Here is a 17,378-nt window from a genome sequence, read left to right as displayed (position 1 = left end):
TACTGTTTTCTCCATGGAAGAGGTATTACCAGGGGCCCACTGCTGTAAGCAAAAGGTAAACCAAAACTGAAAAACTGTTTTGGAACAAACTGGGAGGTGTTTAATAAAATAGTTCCACCTTTTATAAGAACTAGGTACACATAGACTTATTTTAAGCTGTCTACAATGTATGTGCTTTACACAGTTTTTTTCAAGCTGGGAAGTAGAAAGGATTGTGTTAATAATATGGTGTTCCTTTGACTCCTTGCAAGATAAAATCCTTCATTGTTGGTCAATATCATTTTGAATAAGTTCCTTTATAAGTAACATATGCATTTGTTAGTATTGGGATAGTATCAATATGTGGGAAGTGTTAAAATATCTAAAAAGTATTCCAAATAAATATGGGACTTAATTTGCCTTTGTTTGCATAATGTATTAGGCTTTATTTTCCTATACTTGTACACTGTGCCACATAAGTTGGCCTTTCTTTCCACATAGGTTTCCTTTTCTTGCCACCTAACTTTATCAACCGAGCTGAATATTTTGGTGCGACATTGCCACATAATTCCAGTGACTTTGTTTATAGCCATATGTATCCAGTTTATAAAGTTCGCTTAGACCTCAGTGTATAATGCATTCCTGGACTCATTCAGGTTTACAGATCCATTTTGCAGTTGATCACAAGATTGAGTGATTCATTTGTTACAAAAAGTGCTGTGCCCAAAGTTTGTCATGGGAGCCTGATATTGGTGCTCCCAAATGCCAGCAATGCCAAACTCCAAAGCTCCTAGTCTTGATTTTTTCTCATACCACCTACTTCCACCACCCTACACTTCCAGTCTCCTTATCTTACTCAAGTTCTTTTTCAACCTTGCTTTCTCCCTTTGTCACTGTTTTCCTATCTTTCTCTTTTTCTTTCTCCCTTTTCTGTCCTTCTTTATCACTTGCTCTGGGCCAAAGTCTGATGATGAACAACAAATCCTGGTCAGCACAAATTACCATAGGAACCTCCAGCATGAATACTTGACCTACAAGGCTACCTAAGGTAATCTTGAACCATGGAAGACCCTTCATGTGCTGGGTCCACCCCAAAGCTGCCTGGTGGCCCCCTGCTGATGGGCATAGCATTTTAAAACAACTCTTCTGCACCACCGCTGGAGGCGCAGAGAAGCAATAATACCAAGTAAACTTCTGAGTTGAATATATCGCTTTATGAATGAAAAACATAGAATACAAAACATGTATAAAGTAAGGGTAAGTTAATTTGGTTTTGTAAAAATTTGAAAAAAATACGCGAACAGAAAACTTGTATATTTGAGCACAAAATACGTCCTCAAATCCATTTTGGTTGTGGGGGAACATTTCATATAAAAATATAGTGCAAAAAGCACAAGAATCGTGAACAACTGCCACTCATGTTCAGGTCGTTTGTGTTATTCCAGTGCTTCTGACATAAAATTTCCCACAAACTCAGAATTGTTAGGCTAGGGGTGTGATTCTGAGAGTTTTCTTGAGAAGCTCAATGTGCTTTTGCCAGGTTATACTAGTCTAAGGGTTAGTTAGAGACTGGGGAGTCTGACTTGGAATCCAACAGGAAATCTTCACTTTGCATGTGTCTGGGAAAGCTGAGGAAAAACAGTGTTAGGAACACAAGTGTAATGTTATGTTAATTAGAGATGGATGGAACTAGGAAATGTAGAGAGACCTGGTGGTTGTTATAGTCTCACTGTCTTCTGCCCCACCTCCCCGTCTGCCTTCTCGACCCCATTAGCAGTACATATTTTACTTAGTCTCCAGCTTCGCCCTGGACTTGTCTGGGAACCAGGGTGCTCACCAGCTGTTTTTCTCCCCCACGCAGAAGGTGAAGTACCGGAAACCAGTTGGGGCGCGACCTTCCCAACATGCGCGGCCAAGCACCAATCTCCCATCGACATCCAACGGCGCAAAGTGCATCACAACCCGGATCTGCCGCAGCTGGAGCTCAGCGGCTACGACGAGCTGCTGGAAGGCCACTTCCCAATGACCAACAATGGCCACTCAGGTACAGCTGGCGGACCTGCTGGGTTTGGGGTGGAGGTGGCACTGGCTGGCTCATGCGGCGGCTCTTTCAACACCGCCCAACTACCACTGCTCCCAACAATGCTGCTCAAGTGCCCACATGCAAGAGGCGAAACCACCAAAGTGTCACAAGTTGGGTCCAGGCATGACTGAACCTGCCATTCAGCCAGGGCCGGACTGAGAACGCAAAGCCGCCCTGGCAAATTTTGTCAGAGCTGACTCAGTAATTCAGTGGCGGCCCATGCAGCTAAGCGTGGCTGCCGGGGGCGAAGGGGGTGAAAGTGGCAAACAACGGAATAGGGAGTGTAAAATAAAGAAATAAAACCACTTACATTGCGCTCACCGCATCGACGAGTTGGTGATGCGGCGAGCGCGAGGTGAATGGTGTTATTTAATGATTTATTTTACATTCCCTATCCTATCATATGTCACTTGCACCGCCCCACCCCACCGTGCTTACCTGCTTGGGCCGCTACTGCTACTGCCACTGTCGCCCTCACACCGCACCTGCCCCACTGCTCAGTATGTTGTGTAGCAATGAAGGGGAGTGAGCGAGCCTGTCTGCTATAAGGGGTTTGTTGGTTCTCCCTCCAAGAAAATATGGCGACAAATGGCAAAAATGGTGAATTCTACAACACATTTTTCATTATTCATTCAATTGTATTAGCTTTTGAAGCATAGCAAATAATGACCTTAGAGTGCATCAGGATATGACAGTCTTTGTTGGGGCCGATCAATGTTACCCTTACTACCACCCTCCAACAGTGCCCCTCATTTCTCCATAGCCCCTCTCTCACATGTATTTCATTTGCTTTATAGTGCTTCTCATACCAGTGTAGCGTGTCGGAGCACTTAACATCAAACACCATAGAGAAAATGTTACATGAAACAAAGGGGACTACGTAGGCGTTTTTAAGAGTGTTTCATCTGGAGAAGCACAAACTCAGGATTCAAAATATAACACGGTGGTTAGGGTTGGCTTTACTAATTAGAATTTATGTCTATCCATATAAACCCTTTTAAAGCAACATTAGGATAAGGAAAGACTGGGAAAAAATATACGTTTCTAACCTGTACCATACAGTTTGCATGCAACTCTTTGATGACAGTTGATAGCTCACTGAGCTAGATTACGATTGTAGCGTGTGAACTGCACAATAACAAAAGTATCTCTTTCACAAAAGAAGTAATCCCCGAGCTATGCACATAAAATACAGATCTGTGATATGCGTTGTTTGCAGCAGGCACGTTAACCCTCTGCGCTACTTTAGATGAGTCATAACTGCCACTAAACCCAACTCTGATACCTCTCAAGCAGGAATAATTATCACCAGAGATATCTGATACTTTTATTGTTGCTGAAAACCGCTGGATACACAAGGAACATTGCCCTTTTAAAACCATAACATATTTCAAAACACAAGGAGGTTGTAAACAAAAGGGAAGGCTGAGTGGATAATGCTGGCCTGCTGATTTTGTTACTGGGACGATATTGCAGCACTGTTGCAACATCGTTCCCTAGTAACAAAACCGCCCCCTCCTTTCCAGCTTCCTTCAGAAACGCCCGATGCTCGGTACGGCCAGTCCGGCCTTGCACTCAGCCCCCTGACATTTCTTCTTTCGGCAGCAGGGCAGGTGCTGACTTTAGAGTAGGATGTGCTGTTACCCTACAACTCTGCTCCCTTGACCCTATTCTAGCTGCGAGCTCCTGCAGTGTGCTGCTGGTGTGACCATTTTGCCAGGGCTGATTTTAGTTTCCAGTCTTGCCTTGTGTCCGGGCCCCTGCAGAGGCACTGCTAACTCCACCCTGGTGGCCGCTTACTTTGTCCAAGCACCTCCAATCACACAACCATCGACATCGGGGTGCACACCCCCTCTTTACGAAACCCTGATGAGGTGTATGTTGCCACAACCAACCCCACCAAACTACCCATCTGTTCTGTCTAAGCCCCTGCCTAGTTCCTTTTCACATTTGAGGTGGACAACTTTTTTCCATAACATTCTATAACACTCCACCTGGGGAGACGCTATGCGCATGGAGTCATCGGAAGATATTTATATGCAGGCTGAGTGCCTTGTACTTTTGGGGGTTTACTTCTATACTTCTCTCCTCTAAATAGGGCCCTTAATTTCCTTAAATGATATATGCATGGCTAGATATTGTGCTGGTTGTCGGAGTGTGTTCTAATCCCCCCAAATCGCATCCACGGGGACATAGCCCCCCTCACCACATACTGCCCCAGGACCGATTGAAAAGGTTTCACAGTCTAATTCTGCCTTCTACCTGCCCCATCTCACCTGCGGTGGGCAGTTTGGAACTTTGAACCAGTAGATATGGTTCATAATGCCAGGGGTCCCATGTGTCGATATTGTTGCAATCATTTCTCAAACGTATTCCCCTGTCCTCCTCTTTTTCCAAATTTGGGAGCATTAGGGAAAAAGCAGCTGTGTATGTGACAAGATAATAAGAGAGGAACCTAAGACGCAAAGTAAGAGACCCCTTGTTAAGGAGAGTTTGACTCATTTTACTCTTTGAGAATATGATTGTGAGGATGACTGACCATTAACGCAATTGGGTAACGCTTTTTAGCATTAAAGTTAGTAGGTAGTAGGTTATTGTACTTTAATGCAAACTGTCGCAATCATAAAACCAGCAACTATTGTAAAGATGGTCAAATTCAATTCTGCTAATTGATTAAGAAATATGTGCACCAGAGACGTTTGTTTAAAAGTGACTGCATGACAGGAATCAAGTCTTTCTGCTTGGTTGACACTTTTAACTAAAGTCTGTACATAGGAAAGTGCATTACATTTCTGACTTCTAACCGCATAAGCCAAAGCAATGAAACGTAAAAATCCGATCCGGTCACCAAAACCTAAACTTGCTGATATATAATTATAGACATCTAAAATGAATAATGCTCAATTTAATATCGCAATAACGGTCTGGGTCGTTATCCTGCTGGTGAAAGACAACTCCCCTGCTATTCCAGGGCTTATTCAGTGCTGACTTTTACGTGTCTCTTTATTTACATTTCAAAACGTAAAGGTGTTTGTGAGGTCGTAGGGAATGATTGTTAAGAGTGCTGTCTCAGAGTGTGACAGGACGCCCTGTGTGCTGCAGCACCTCCTTCCCATATACATTCCACTAAAAACACTGTCAACAGCACGTGTTGTATATACTGGACAGAGGGCACCATCGGGACCCCTTGCATCATTCCATGCAGCCTATCTTTGACTCACAGCCACCTGGGAGGGTAGCCTTTCTTAGCAGCTTAATATGGCTGTAGTTTTTATAAGCTGATCCCATCTCCTTCAGACACAGAAGTGGAGCATTTGACGCAGAAGGTAAGTGCGGGACACAGGGCAGGTGTGCTCATGCTTTGGCCATGCCCTTTTGAGGTGCAGCCAACCCCACTGAGGCCTCCTGTCCTGGCCCCTGCTGAGATGCTCTTATGCCACAACCAACCCCACCAAGGTGAGCACTGGTCCTTCATTTAGCAGCACCTGCTCACTGAGCGACGGTGGTTCGAAGCAAATGTGGCTGGTCGCCACAGGTGAGCACACCTGGCCCACCCGACTTCCACTAAGGCATCGCCTGCCATGGCTAACACTGCTAATGGGCTCATCCACCCCACAGCTGCCAGCTGTTCCCGCTCTTATCTCAAACCGGCAAACCCTACTTTAATCTGAGCCGCAGTTGTAACCTCAACCCCTAAATATAGCGTGCTGTCGCCTTCACAGCTCCTAACCATAACCATAACTATAACCTCTGAGGAGAATCACACTTTCAACCTCAAAACAATAACCCTCAGTTTCATACCACCCCATAAAACATATCATGGAGGCAGCGTCGAGTAGTGAAGTAGATAATTTAAGGATTGGGAGATGTGGTTAAATATTAGAATCAGAAATTGGAAGTCTTATGTCTAGTCTGCTTATGCTTGGGTTGTGCTGGTGTTGTGGGTGGCGGTGCTGGTGTCTGGTTTGTGTGGCATTCAGGCTTGCATTTTTGATTACCCTCAGCAGGAGGATATTAATGGATCAGCTCGATTTCCTTGAGTCTGTGAGGCTTATCAAAGGGTTCTGGTTGGCTCAACCGTGGGGAGAAATTGGTGGGTCTGGTTGAAAAAAGGGTTGGGAGGAAGATGGGGTCCAAATGTGGGTTGACGTTTGCAGTTGATTTATGATACCATTTGTTTTAAAGCGTGGTTGAGTGAATAGGGTTGTTTTGAAGGCTGGGGTTGCAGGCTGGTATAGTTGTTGGTGACCGGGTGTCAGGATGAAGGCAATTGGGATTATGCGAGGGGTTATGGAATGTGGTTATCATAGAGTCTGGGTTATGTGGATTCCAGATATGTTGAGGACATAAATTGGTTTTATTCTGGGTTTGTGGGGTTGGCCATGGCAGCTGAAGGGTTTGGGCCAGGGTTTCGGGCTGTCACATTTGACAAGCGGGTATTCATGGCTTTTCATCATTGATTTTCCTCTCAGTGCAGATTGATTTGCCCCCTTCCATGAAGATCACCAATGGGCTGCCTAACAACTACACAGCAGTGCAGATGCACCTCCACTGGGGGGGGCTGGACCTGGAGACGAGCGGCTCAGAGCACACAGTGGATGGGATGAGATACCTCGCTGAGGTAAGATGGGGCGCAATGTTAAATACTGGGGACAGAAGAGGCCGGGGCAACATGTGATAACTGGTACATTGTAAGGGCTGAGAAAACATAAGGAGATGATGGACAGAGCACTGAAACTTTTCAGACACTCACCCCCAGTCACAGATCTGAGTTTAATCCATCATCATTCTTTAGCTCACTTCGCCACCCCAGTTCAGACCAGCCATATGCAAATCTATCTTGACCCTGTGTCTCATGAGAACAGTCTAGCCCGAACTGCCAAGCCAGGTCCTCCCTGGACTGGAAACAAGCATCCTGGGACCGGTTTCGGAGTAACACCCCTCATCAGCCAGGCTAGCTTGAATCCAGGGGCAAAGTGAGCAAGGGACCCACATCAGGGCATACCCTGCCAACTTAGGACGAGCAAAGGAAGCACAGGAAGATGATGGACGGAGCTCTGAAACTTTTCAGACACTCACCCCCAAGTCACAGATTTAGGTAAGGAGCTAACATTGCTTGAAGACCTTGCCCAGTAAGAGAAACCTGCACACGCGCAATCTATCTGGGGCAGGTGTGATGTACTTGACAAACGAGTTATATGGAACAGGAGGGATCTGCAATGACAGGGTTGGCATAATAAGAGATGTGTCACAGTGAGAGATACTTAGAACATTCTGAGACCTGAGTGGACTGAGGCATCTGGCACAGAGGGGCTACCTTATGCAGTCTCAGATACACAACAGAGTTGTGACAAACAAGTAGCAGTGTGAGATACGTGTCTCAGAGTGATGCTTGACACCATGTATACCATGCGTACCATGTTTTGGATATATTGAACACAAGTTACATACTTAGCAGAGAAAATACTCCAGGTGCAACAGCTAGATCACTGTGTGTGAGACCCTGTAAAAAAAAGTAAATGTTTTAGATGTGTGTGGGCTTCTGTTTGGCATTGTGCATTGTTTGTGGTTTTATGTCTAAAAAAAAAATGTGTTCTGTTCCAATACTGAACTTTGTAGGTTGTGGCCAGAATTTTAACATTTACATACAACAAACAGAAAAGGCAACACTTTTATTATGCCTTGCACATAGCGAGCTGGCACTTCCTTTTTCAAATTCAGTCTGGTTTCTCCTGAACGTCATCTGTAACAACAAGCATTGGCAAAGTCAATATTTCTCGCCATTGTGACCTGTTGGCTTTGGCTTGCACCATCGCCCAAAAATAAAAAAAGCAAAAAATGTGTCATGACGCAACACGCGCAGTGTATACTCGTCATGACACTACTTGCGCTGCATCATACAGTAGGCATGTGCATGCATGACGACATATGTGCATGCATGGTTCTTGTATGCTCCAATTTCATTTTTATTAAACAATGGCAGGTGCCACTTGGATCAGTAGATAAGACACATTTATTGGACCTGTGCAACAGGGCTATTTTAAAAGTGGATCACCCAGTAGCAAACGGCATCTGCTATATGCTATTTAACAGAACGTCTGAGTACACAATGCAGAATATGTGCTATTTAACAGCACCTTCGGACGAATAAGGCACAAGGCTCTTCTATTAATTAGGATATAGAGATAAATAGCCATTACTCATTTTAATAGCTCCAAGTGGCAGGATACATTTTGTGTATGTTGATTTTTAAGTCCTTTTTTAAACTCGGGGGCTTTATAATGCTATAGGAAGAACCAACATGAGCGGGCCTCAGCCCAGTCTTCCCCACAGCTCCCTGTCTAAGTTCGACTGGGCACAAGTCCTTTCTCTGACGCTTAAAACTCGTTCATGGGTCTTAATGACATTGAGCTGCGTGTACAGATTTCCTGAACTAGTCGAAATTGCACTATGTTTGTGTGATCCAACTTTTGAACCATCGTTGTAGCTCCGATGCCCTTTCCCTTTACTGCCAACTCACCTACTCGAATTGCTACTTTCAAGAACATCAAGAATGCACACCCGAAGAAGCGGGCCTTATATAAAAGAGTGCAAACTCATCCTGGAATAAGTACAATATGAGCCAATATTTCCATTGTCACTCCTCACCTCTTCACAATGGATCTGCTCCACCCTGTCAACATTAAAACCATTCCGGAAGTCTCTCTTTTTTCTAATATCTATTAAAAATGCAAATGCATACACCTCAATCCCACCTTCTAGTTTGATCTCCTGTACTTCCAGACCCACAACACAAACTCTCCAATTGAGATGCTCCACTGCCAATGTGCTGTTTCTTCTGTACTCAGTTGTGTGCCATTTACAAGCATCCTCAATGCCCACCTCATAGTTACGGAACACCCCTTGCGAGATTGACGTCACTACTAGCTTATTCAGCCTGGGTATCCAGTGCCCCAAACATGTTACTGACAAAGTGCTGCCTCTGGCACCAATCTTCGGAAAACCTTTCACTTAAATTGAGCCAGCTATATAAATCCTGTACCCCTCCACAAACTTTGTTGTGAAGGTCATATTCTTAAGATACATACAATACTGGTCAACCTAAGGATGTGTGTGTAGCCTGCGGATTGTTCACAACCCACACAATCGACCAGCTCTCTGACAAAAGGAAATGCTCCTGCTTGCCAGATCTTTCCCCCAAACCATAAAGGCCACTATCACAAGGAAGAGTTATAGGTTGATGATGTTCTTTCCTCCAACTTTCACCATTTGCCACCCGAAGAGTGCTCCCAAGCCCTAACTCCCTGTGCTGCAGGAGTATAAAGCATCAAGGCATCACTGGAGGCTGTGTGACCTCACCAGATTGAAACACATCTTATATTCTCCAGACATTACTCTTAAATGCCTAGGTCATTCCTCACTTCTTTGCTCATGGCCCCAATTTCCCATGGAATGACTTGTGTTGCAAAATGAAAGTCACCCGAGAGGAATTACAGCTAACAAATCATGGATTTCATGCTGAACAAACAACCTCTGACCGACTCCCTGGATGCTTCAACTTTCTCCTTAGGGCACTGTGATTCCTGCTTGACCAAGTACCGATCAAAAACCCAAAGAATGCGAGGCCGGTAACTGTGCCTTCTCCCTTATGTGCCACTAGTGCTACCAGTCATCCTTGTCATCTCCTCATGTCTCCATCAGAATGCTGCAGTGGCCTGTCCCTGCCTCCTCCAAAAACAAGAAGTCATCCAGGTGATGGCTGGATGATTAATGCCAATCCACCTGGGTGCTTGCTCCCTCAGTACAAAAAGGTGTTGAAATCGGTTCCATGTTAAAATATCGTTATTAAAAATATCGAAGAAAAAAATATCGAAGTGAAAATATTGATAACAAAAATGTTGACTTCCTATACATAAATAGGTAAGTACAATAATATTGGCACAAAAATATTGATGTAAAAAATATAGAAGTAAAAAATATCGACTTAAAAAAGACATAACTTAATTAAAATTAATCAAATAATATTAATAATATTAACAAAATAAATTAAATGTAATATATATTTTCATTAATTATAACTAATAAACGTAATTTAATAAATATAAACACAAACAAATGTGTACATATACATATATGTACTTAAATACATTTTATTAACTATTATCTTTATTTAATTGATAAACTTTTTAAATTATATAAAAATAAAATATACACATATATAAATAATTTTAAATTAAATAAAATATTCTATATTTAACACATTAAACTATAAAAAATAAATACACTTAATAACAAAATAAACACAATAGTAGTGGAAACATTGGATAGCAAGGGGGTAAAAATTACTATTTCCACTCCAGTGAGTGCAACAGTAGGGATAACGTTGGATAGCATAGGTGTAAAAATTACTATTCCCACTCCAGTGAGTGCAACAGTAGGGAAAGCGTTGGATAGCGGAGGGCTAAAAATTACAATCCCTCTTCAGTGAGTGCAACAGTAGGGAAAGCGTTGGATAGCATAGGGGTAAAAATTACTAGTCCCACTCCAGTGAGTGCAACAGTATTGAAAGCACTGAATAGCGTAGGGGTAAAAATTACTATTCCCACTCCAGTGAGTGCAACAGTAGGAAAAGCGCTGGATAGCGTAGGGGCAAAAATTACTATTCCCACTCCAGTGAGTGCAACAGTAGGTAAAGCACTGGATAGCATAGGGGTAAAAATTACTGCTCCCACTCTAGTGAGTGCAACAGTGGGGAAAGCGCTCGTTACTATTCCCACTCCAGTGAGTGCAACAGTAGGAAAAGCGTTGGATAGCATAGGGGTAAAAATTAATATTCCCACTCTAATGAGTGCAACAGTAGGGAAAGTCCTGGATCCTACAACAATAAAAATCAAAAACATCAACATTTTTATTAAATTTAATTTCCAATATTAACATAATTTTATATAAAATTAAATATATTATTATTAACAAAGATAATAAAAGTAATTAATTACACATTAATTAACACTATAATATCCATAACACACACTTAAAACTAATTACACAATTACAATTAATAAGTATTAATTAATTAATGGAAATTAATTATAAATATGCAATAATTAATCAATAAAAAATTAATTACTTACCACCCTTCACACTTTGTACACATATAAACACCACAACACACACCTAAAACTAATTAAACAATGAACATAATGAATTATTAATTGATTAATTGAAATTAATTTACAATTAATTATTAACCTATTATTAATTGATCAATTAACACATTAATTATTCAGTACATTTTATATAATTAAATTCCTTCCACCCTATTCCCCTATAAACCCACAACCCGTTACGGAACTAAAAATGCAAAATTCAATTAAAAAAAATATTAACTACTATAAATTATAATTTAAATCTATATAATTAAATTACTTCCCACCCTATTCCCCTATAAACCCACAACCTGCTACGGAACTAAAAACACAAAATTAAACCTAAAATAAATTAATAACTACTAAAATTTTAAAACATATAATAAAATAACAAACAATTCTCATTAAACACACTAAAATACATAAAATTATTAATAATTCGATATTTTTGTCAACCACGGCCAGTGCTATTAATTGACCGGCAGCCCAATACCAAGGCTGCATAGCCTTGAATCCACCTCATGCCTCTTTAATCCACTATCAGGAACTCATGCTCGTTTATCTCACTTCTGCAAGTTCCTACTGTCTCCCCTTGTTATGGCTTTTCCATCTTTCTCTCCCTCCTCCTTTCCCATGTATGTATTTTCTCTCACTTGCTCTCAGTAAATGACTGGTGGGCTCCACCTGAAACCACCAGCTCAAATGAAGTACTGTTTAGGAGTTTATTCTATTGATCCACTCAAGTCTTCCCTGCCTGAGGGTAAATCGTCAGCCATGTCACACCAGGCAGTAAGTCAAACATGGAATAATATTCTAGTGGCACCAGTTTTCCCTCACTTCATTAGAAACATCCTCCGATGGTTTAACTATGACCACCAAGCCCTCCTTCCATGTGGGTACCCACTTTCTACCAAGTACTAGCATCACCCTGTAACACTTCTGTATATAAAGCCCCACCTAAGCCCACCTCCCGATTACAAACAACTATATTTTCAAGACCTAAGGATTTGCTCTCCATAAGGTTTGGCACTGGCAGGGTGGACTTCATACACTTTGAGATCTCCCAGCACCCCTACACCACACCACTCCCACATAGCTGTCCTCGTCGTTGGCGAGGTGGTGATGCCTGTAGCTGGAAAAGGAATGCAAAATTAAAGAGGGTGTGGCTATGGTCTTTTCAGCACTACCAACATTTCAACTGCAGTATAGAAATGGGTGTACCTGCCCCTACCAACTACCATACTGTTGGGGTGTTTCGGATTAGAGGATATGGCAGGATTGTCAGTGCCACCCACCTAGTTAATTTCCAGGGAAAAACCCTGAGGTGATGGAGGCGCGTAGAACAGAACCAATAAAATGTTGTATTGGCATAGAAGTCAAAGGATAGATACAGGTACAAGAAGCCCAGAAGATTGCTTCAACTGCTAACCATCCCAGAGCATTACGCTCGAGCATTCTCATCTAGAATATTGCATCCGCCAATTAAAAGGACACTTACAATGTATGGTCATAGAATGCCCTGACCACCAATAATGGGTCGGAATGTAAACACTGAACAATGACTAACCACAAGACTGTACCACATGTCCCTCTCTATAAGGCCACAAACTGTGCAGTAATTACAAATAATTACGCTAGAGAGAATCACACCAGTTATGCGCACCCCTAATTTACACCCCAACAGTGTATGCAGTCGTCCTGTTTTCCTTTCCCTGAGCAGAAAAAAATTGGACAGTCTCTTCACCTGGAAAGATAGATCCTCCTTCTCCAGACCTTGTCTTTACCTTACCTGCACTTTTCATTATTAAAAACGTAGAGGATAAGACAAGGGCCGAGAGGGCTCCTATCCTCACCAGGTTTGATTTAGATGACCATAGAAGTTCTTCCCTTGGGCTTGATGGAGCTATCCAAGGTGCTGAACTGACAGACATTAACAGTCGACAATGGTTATTGTTGAAGCAGTGGCCGACATTGTACCATTGTTTCCTATGGTGGAGGTAGCCACTCTTATTGTTACAAACTGTTTTTTCAATATCGAGGCCCAGAATCCTGGCGAGCTGGGAGGGCACTCAAAATCATCTTTGAGACTGCTTGGCTCTCCCTACTGTCACCAGGCTATGGGGATCAATTTGACAAGCACCGCCGTAATAGGATTCACCAATCAGATCTCGTCCCCAAGTGACTACTGAGAGACTTCGTAGCATATTTCATCATGGGGAAGGGGTTATTAGAGATTGCACAGTAAATCTCATTAATCAACCAGGTTGATCCTAGAGGATCAGCTGGTGTATATTTTCATATCCAAAGTTTTCTCATATTCACTACCCTGGTCTTATTTTGAATGGGCCTTTCCTGTATTCACAAACCTGGCCTATCTCAAAGATGACTTCTCTCATATTCCCTAACCTGGCCTCATCACTCAAACGCCTATCTTGTATTCACTAACCTGGTCTCCCTTCAGAGGGGCCTCCCTGATTTTCATTTATCCTGCCTCATGTTGGAATTTAGACAAAATATTGAGTAAAAAATATTGTGTGGATAAAATATTGCGTCAAGAACATCAGAGACAAAAATATCGTAAAGGTAAGTTTCAATGGGAAAGCAACGTTTTACTATACTTAAGTCACATATAATTGGTTCCTTAAAATAGATATATATCTTCAAGGCACGTAGATGTGGAGTTAAGAATAATAAACCTATACTTATTTGCACTTACCTTCTCAATATTTATGTCCTCGATATTTTTGACACAATATTCTGTACACACAATATTTGTGTTATCGATATTCTGTCAGACAACCCTCATGTCCCCTCATCTCTCAGGAGTGTCTGTTGTGGTCATTAACTTTGTTTCATCTCCCAGGAGCCAGTCTTGTAATCACTAGCCTGGCTTTGTCTCAGAAGGGACTTGCCAGTATTCAATAACCTGCTTTTTTCTCCCGGCAGCCTCTCACATGATCTCTCATATTCACTCACCTAGACACGCATCCCAGGGCACTCTCATACTAATATAGTCTCATCACTCAGAGTCCTCTCTTGCATTCAGTAACCTGGCAGGCATCACTAGCCAGGACTCACAAAGGCAGAGAAAGAAGGGTTATATTTGTGAGAGCATGTTGTATTGTATATTGTACGCATTTACTGAAATATTACTAACTTGATGATTTTAATATTTTTATATTTCATGACGTAACTATATTTTAAATATTTTAATCGCTTTAATTAACTGAACAATACATTTTCTTTGAAGAAGTCACTAACCTGGTCTATTCTCAGAGTGGTCTCTCTTGTAATGACTAACCTGGTGTCATCTCCGGGAGGCCGCTCACAGATTTACTGATCTGGTCTCATCAGTGAGGGCCTTCTCTTCTTTTAACTGACCTGGCCTCAGTTCTGAGGTGCTGCTCTTGAGTTCACTAATCTGCCCTCATCTCCCGGAGGCCTTACTTGCATTCCCTTGGCAGGAGCTACTTCAGGATTCCCTATCCTGGCTTCATCGCGCAGGAATTTAGGGCCTGATTATGATGGCGGTGGGACCGCAACCTTCAGCCTGTTGGTGAAGGTCCCACCGCCATTGGAGCATGGATGTCCGCCTGCCACTTTACAATGTGACCGACCACCAAGCATCCGATGGGCTCAAGGAGCCAGTCGGTGCGTCGGAAGGACTTGAATCCCTACAACAGTGGCAGAGCCTGCTCATGCACCGCTGTAGGGTTTACAGTGTCCCTTTCCGCCGGCCGTTTCATGGCGGTTAACCCGCGGGCCCCTCTTCCCTCCTTGCTCTCAGCCTGGAGGGCCCTGTGTGGCAGGCTCTCACCGCATGGTACCTGCCACTTAGTGCAGGGATATGCAAAATGTGTATTTTTTGTACTGCAACATGTGCTTGCAGCCCACAACACACGCTGCAAAACATACATATTGCGACTGCCTCCAAGGCGGTCGCATTGTAATCCCTGTGGCAGGACCGCGGATAGCTAGCCGGGTGGTCCCATTCCCAACAGGGTTGCGGTCGGACAAAAGTCGGACCACCATCATAATCAGGCCCTTAGACTCTTCTCCGAGAGACCCCTGTTGCATTCACTAGAGTGGTCTCATCTCCAAGGTGTCTCTACTCTATTCATTAACGTGGTCTCATCGTTGAAGGGTCTCACATGTGTTCACTAACCTAGCTTCATTTCCCAGAGGAAACTCTTGGATTTGCTAATCTAGTATTATCAGCCAGTGTGCACTGTCACAAAAGTGGTCTCAGGTCTTAGGATGCTTCGCTAGGATTTACTAACCTGTTCATATCTCCTGAGGACCTCCATTATTTTTAGTAACCTGGTCTTATGTCTCACTTTAGGATTCAATAAACTGACCACATCTCCCATGGACCACTATAAGATTCACTAACCTGCTCTCATCATCCTGGGGCCTCTAAAAAGTATTCACTAACTTGTTCTGTGTCCACAGCTTCACATCGTCCATTTTAACTCGGACCTGTATGGGGATGTCAACGAGGCGAAAGACAAGGAAAAGGGCCTGGCTGTGCTGGCGTTCCTCTATGTGGTATGTGGGAAGGGTGGTGGGGGGGGGGGGGTAATACATAAGAGTGAACATTCTCATGCACCCTTCTCCATGGCACCATATTCACCTCGTTTACCTCTGTCCTGCATACCTCTTTTACCCTCATCTCTCACTTGGTTTAGTTTACGCATCACATTTTGTTACCTCTATCCTGCAACTCAAATACCTGTATCCCTCACACTTCATTTACCTTTCTCCTTACCTTAGAGCCCTCACTCCTTGTTCACATTTACTGCTCACACCTGATTCACCTGAACCCCATATACACCTCTTTCTCCTGTGCTAATCACACCTAGATAACCTATACCTCGTGCATGTCATTCACCACTACCCCTCACATGTTTTACCTATATCGATCACAGCTCATTCACCATTCACCAGTATGCTTCACAACAAATGTGTATCCATCCCACCAGATTTACCTATAACTTTAACACCTTCTTCACTTGTAATTTGTGTCCTTCAAATCTAGCTCAATCAATCATTTGTAGAGCGCACTAATCACCAGTGAGGGTCTCAAGGTGCTAAGCGGAAGTGGGGTGAGGGGGGGTGGGGGGGGGGGGGGGGGGGGTTGCAACTACAGCACGCTCAAACAGCCAGGTCTTGAGAAGTCTCCTGAAGGTGAGACTTGCCTCACACTCATCATTGACCTGTATCCCTCGTAACTCTTTCCCTGTATCTTTCACATGTTTTACCTACATCCCTCACCCCTCATTTACTTATATCCTGTATACTGTATCTGCCTCTACCTCAAACATATCGTTTACCAATTTTCTGCCGATATGTTTTGCCTGCATTCCTCACACCCCGCTCATTTATCAAACACATCCCCTTCGGCTAAGTTAGGAAAGTGCCTTTTTGGCATGGTTACCCCCCCACACACACAATTTTTGCCTGGTGCATATTGTGATTTTGAATGTAAGTGCACTGGATCCCTGCCAACCAGGTTCCCAGTGCCAGAACTCTTTCCTAAAACTGCACCACAATTGGCATAACTTCAGCAACCCCTGTAAGTCCCTAGTAAATGGTACCCCTGATACCTAGGGTATTGGTACTGAAGAGGCCCTCTAGGGCTGCAGCACACATTGTGCCACCCTAGGGACCTCTCACCAAAACCAGGCAAACTGCCATTGCAGGCTGTGTGACTTGGTGTGGAGAAAACAGAAGAGTTGACATGACACACTGCCCTGTGTGCAATGCCTACAGACACTACATGAGGTATAGGTTAGTCACCCCTACTTCCGGCCTTACAGCCTTAAGGCAGAGTGCACTATAGGCCATGTTTGGGCATATCTGTATGAACTGATATGTCCCTACAATATCTAAGTCCATTCTTGTGCACAGGAAAGCCACAGAGAGTGAGTGCTTGGGCTGGATACTCGTCATTATGAAGTTCCTAGCTTCATGATGGCTTCAATGCCCCCTAAGGTGTTTGATACCGAACATCTCTTATTAATAAATCCTCACTGCTGCCAGTGTTGGATTTAATAATAAATACACACAAAGGACCCTTTTAGAGGGTCCCCTGAAAACCTACCAAACACTGGTGTGGTCACCGACTAGTCTTAGCCAGCCTGTCATCACCAGACATATTCCTGACCTCA

At 43.2% G+C, this 17,378-nt stretch overlaps 1 protein-coding gene across 1 annotated transcript in view; it reads left to right on the top strand.

Moving 5' to 3' along the window:
- Positions 1-17,378, top strand: part of CA6 (carbonic anhydrase 6) — a 69,391-nt gene that overhangs the window by 24,224 nt on the left and 27,789 nt on the right. Inside the window, exons 2-4 of the mRNA XM_086921401.1 lie at positions 1,841-2,023; positions 6,535-6,683; positions 15,661-15,756. Coding sequence (XP_086777527.1) covers positions 1,841-2,023; positions 6,535-6,683; positions 15,661-15,756 — 428 coding nt within the window. The remainder of the gene's footprint in view (positions 1-1,840; positions 2,024-6,534; positions 6,684-15,660; positions 15,757-17,378) is intronic.

The sequence above is a fragment of the Lissotriton vulgaris genome, chromosome 5, assembly GCF_964263255.1.
Source record: "Lissotriton vulgaris chromosome 5, aLisVul1.2, whole genome shotgun sequence".
In the NCBI taxonomy this organism is placed as follows: Eukaryota; Metazoa; Chordata; class Amphibia; order Caudata; family Salamandridae; genus Lissotriton; species Lissotriton vulgaris.
The sequence above is the reverse complement of the archived record's forward strand: the minus strand, read 5'-3'. Positions and strand labels throughout refer to the sequence as shown.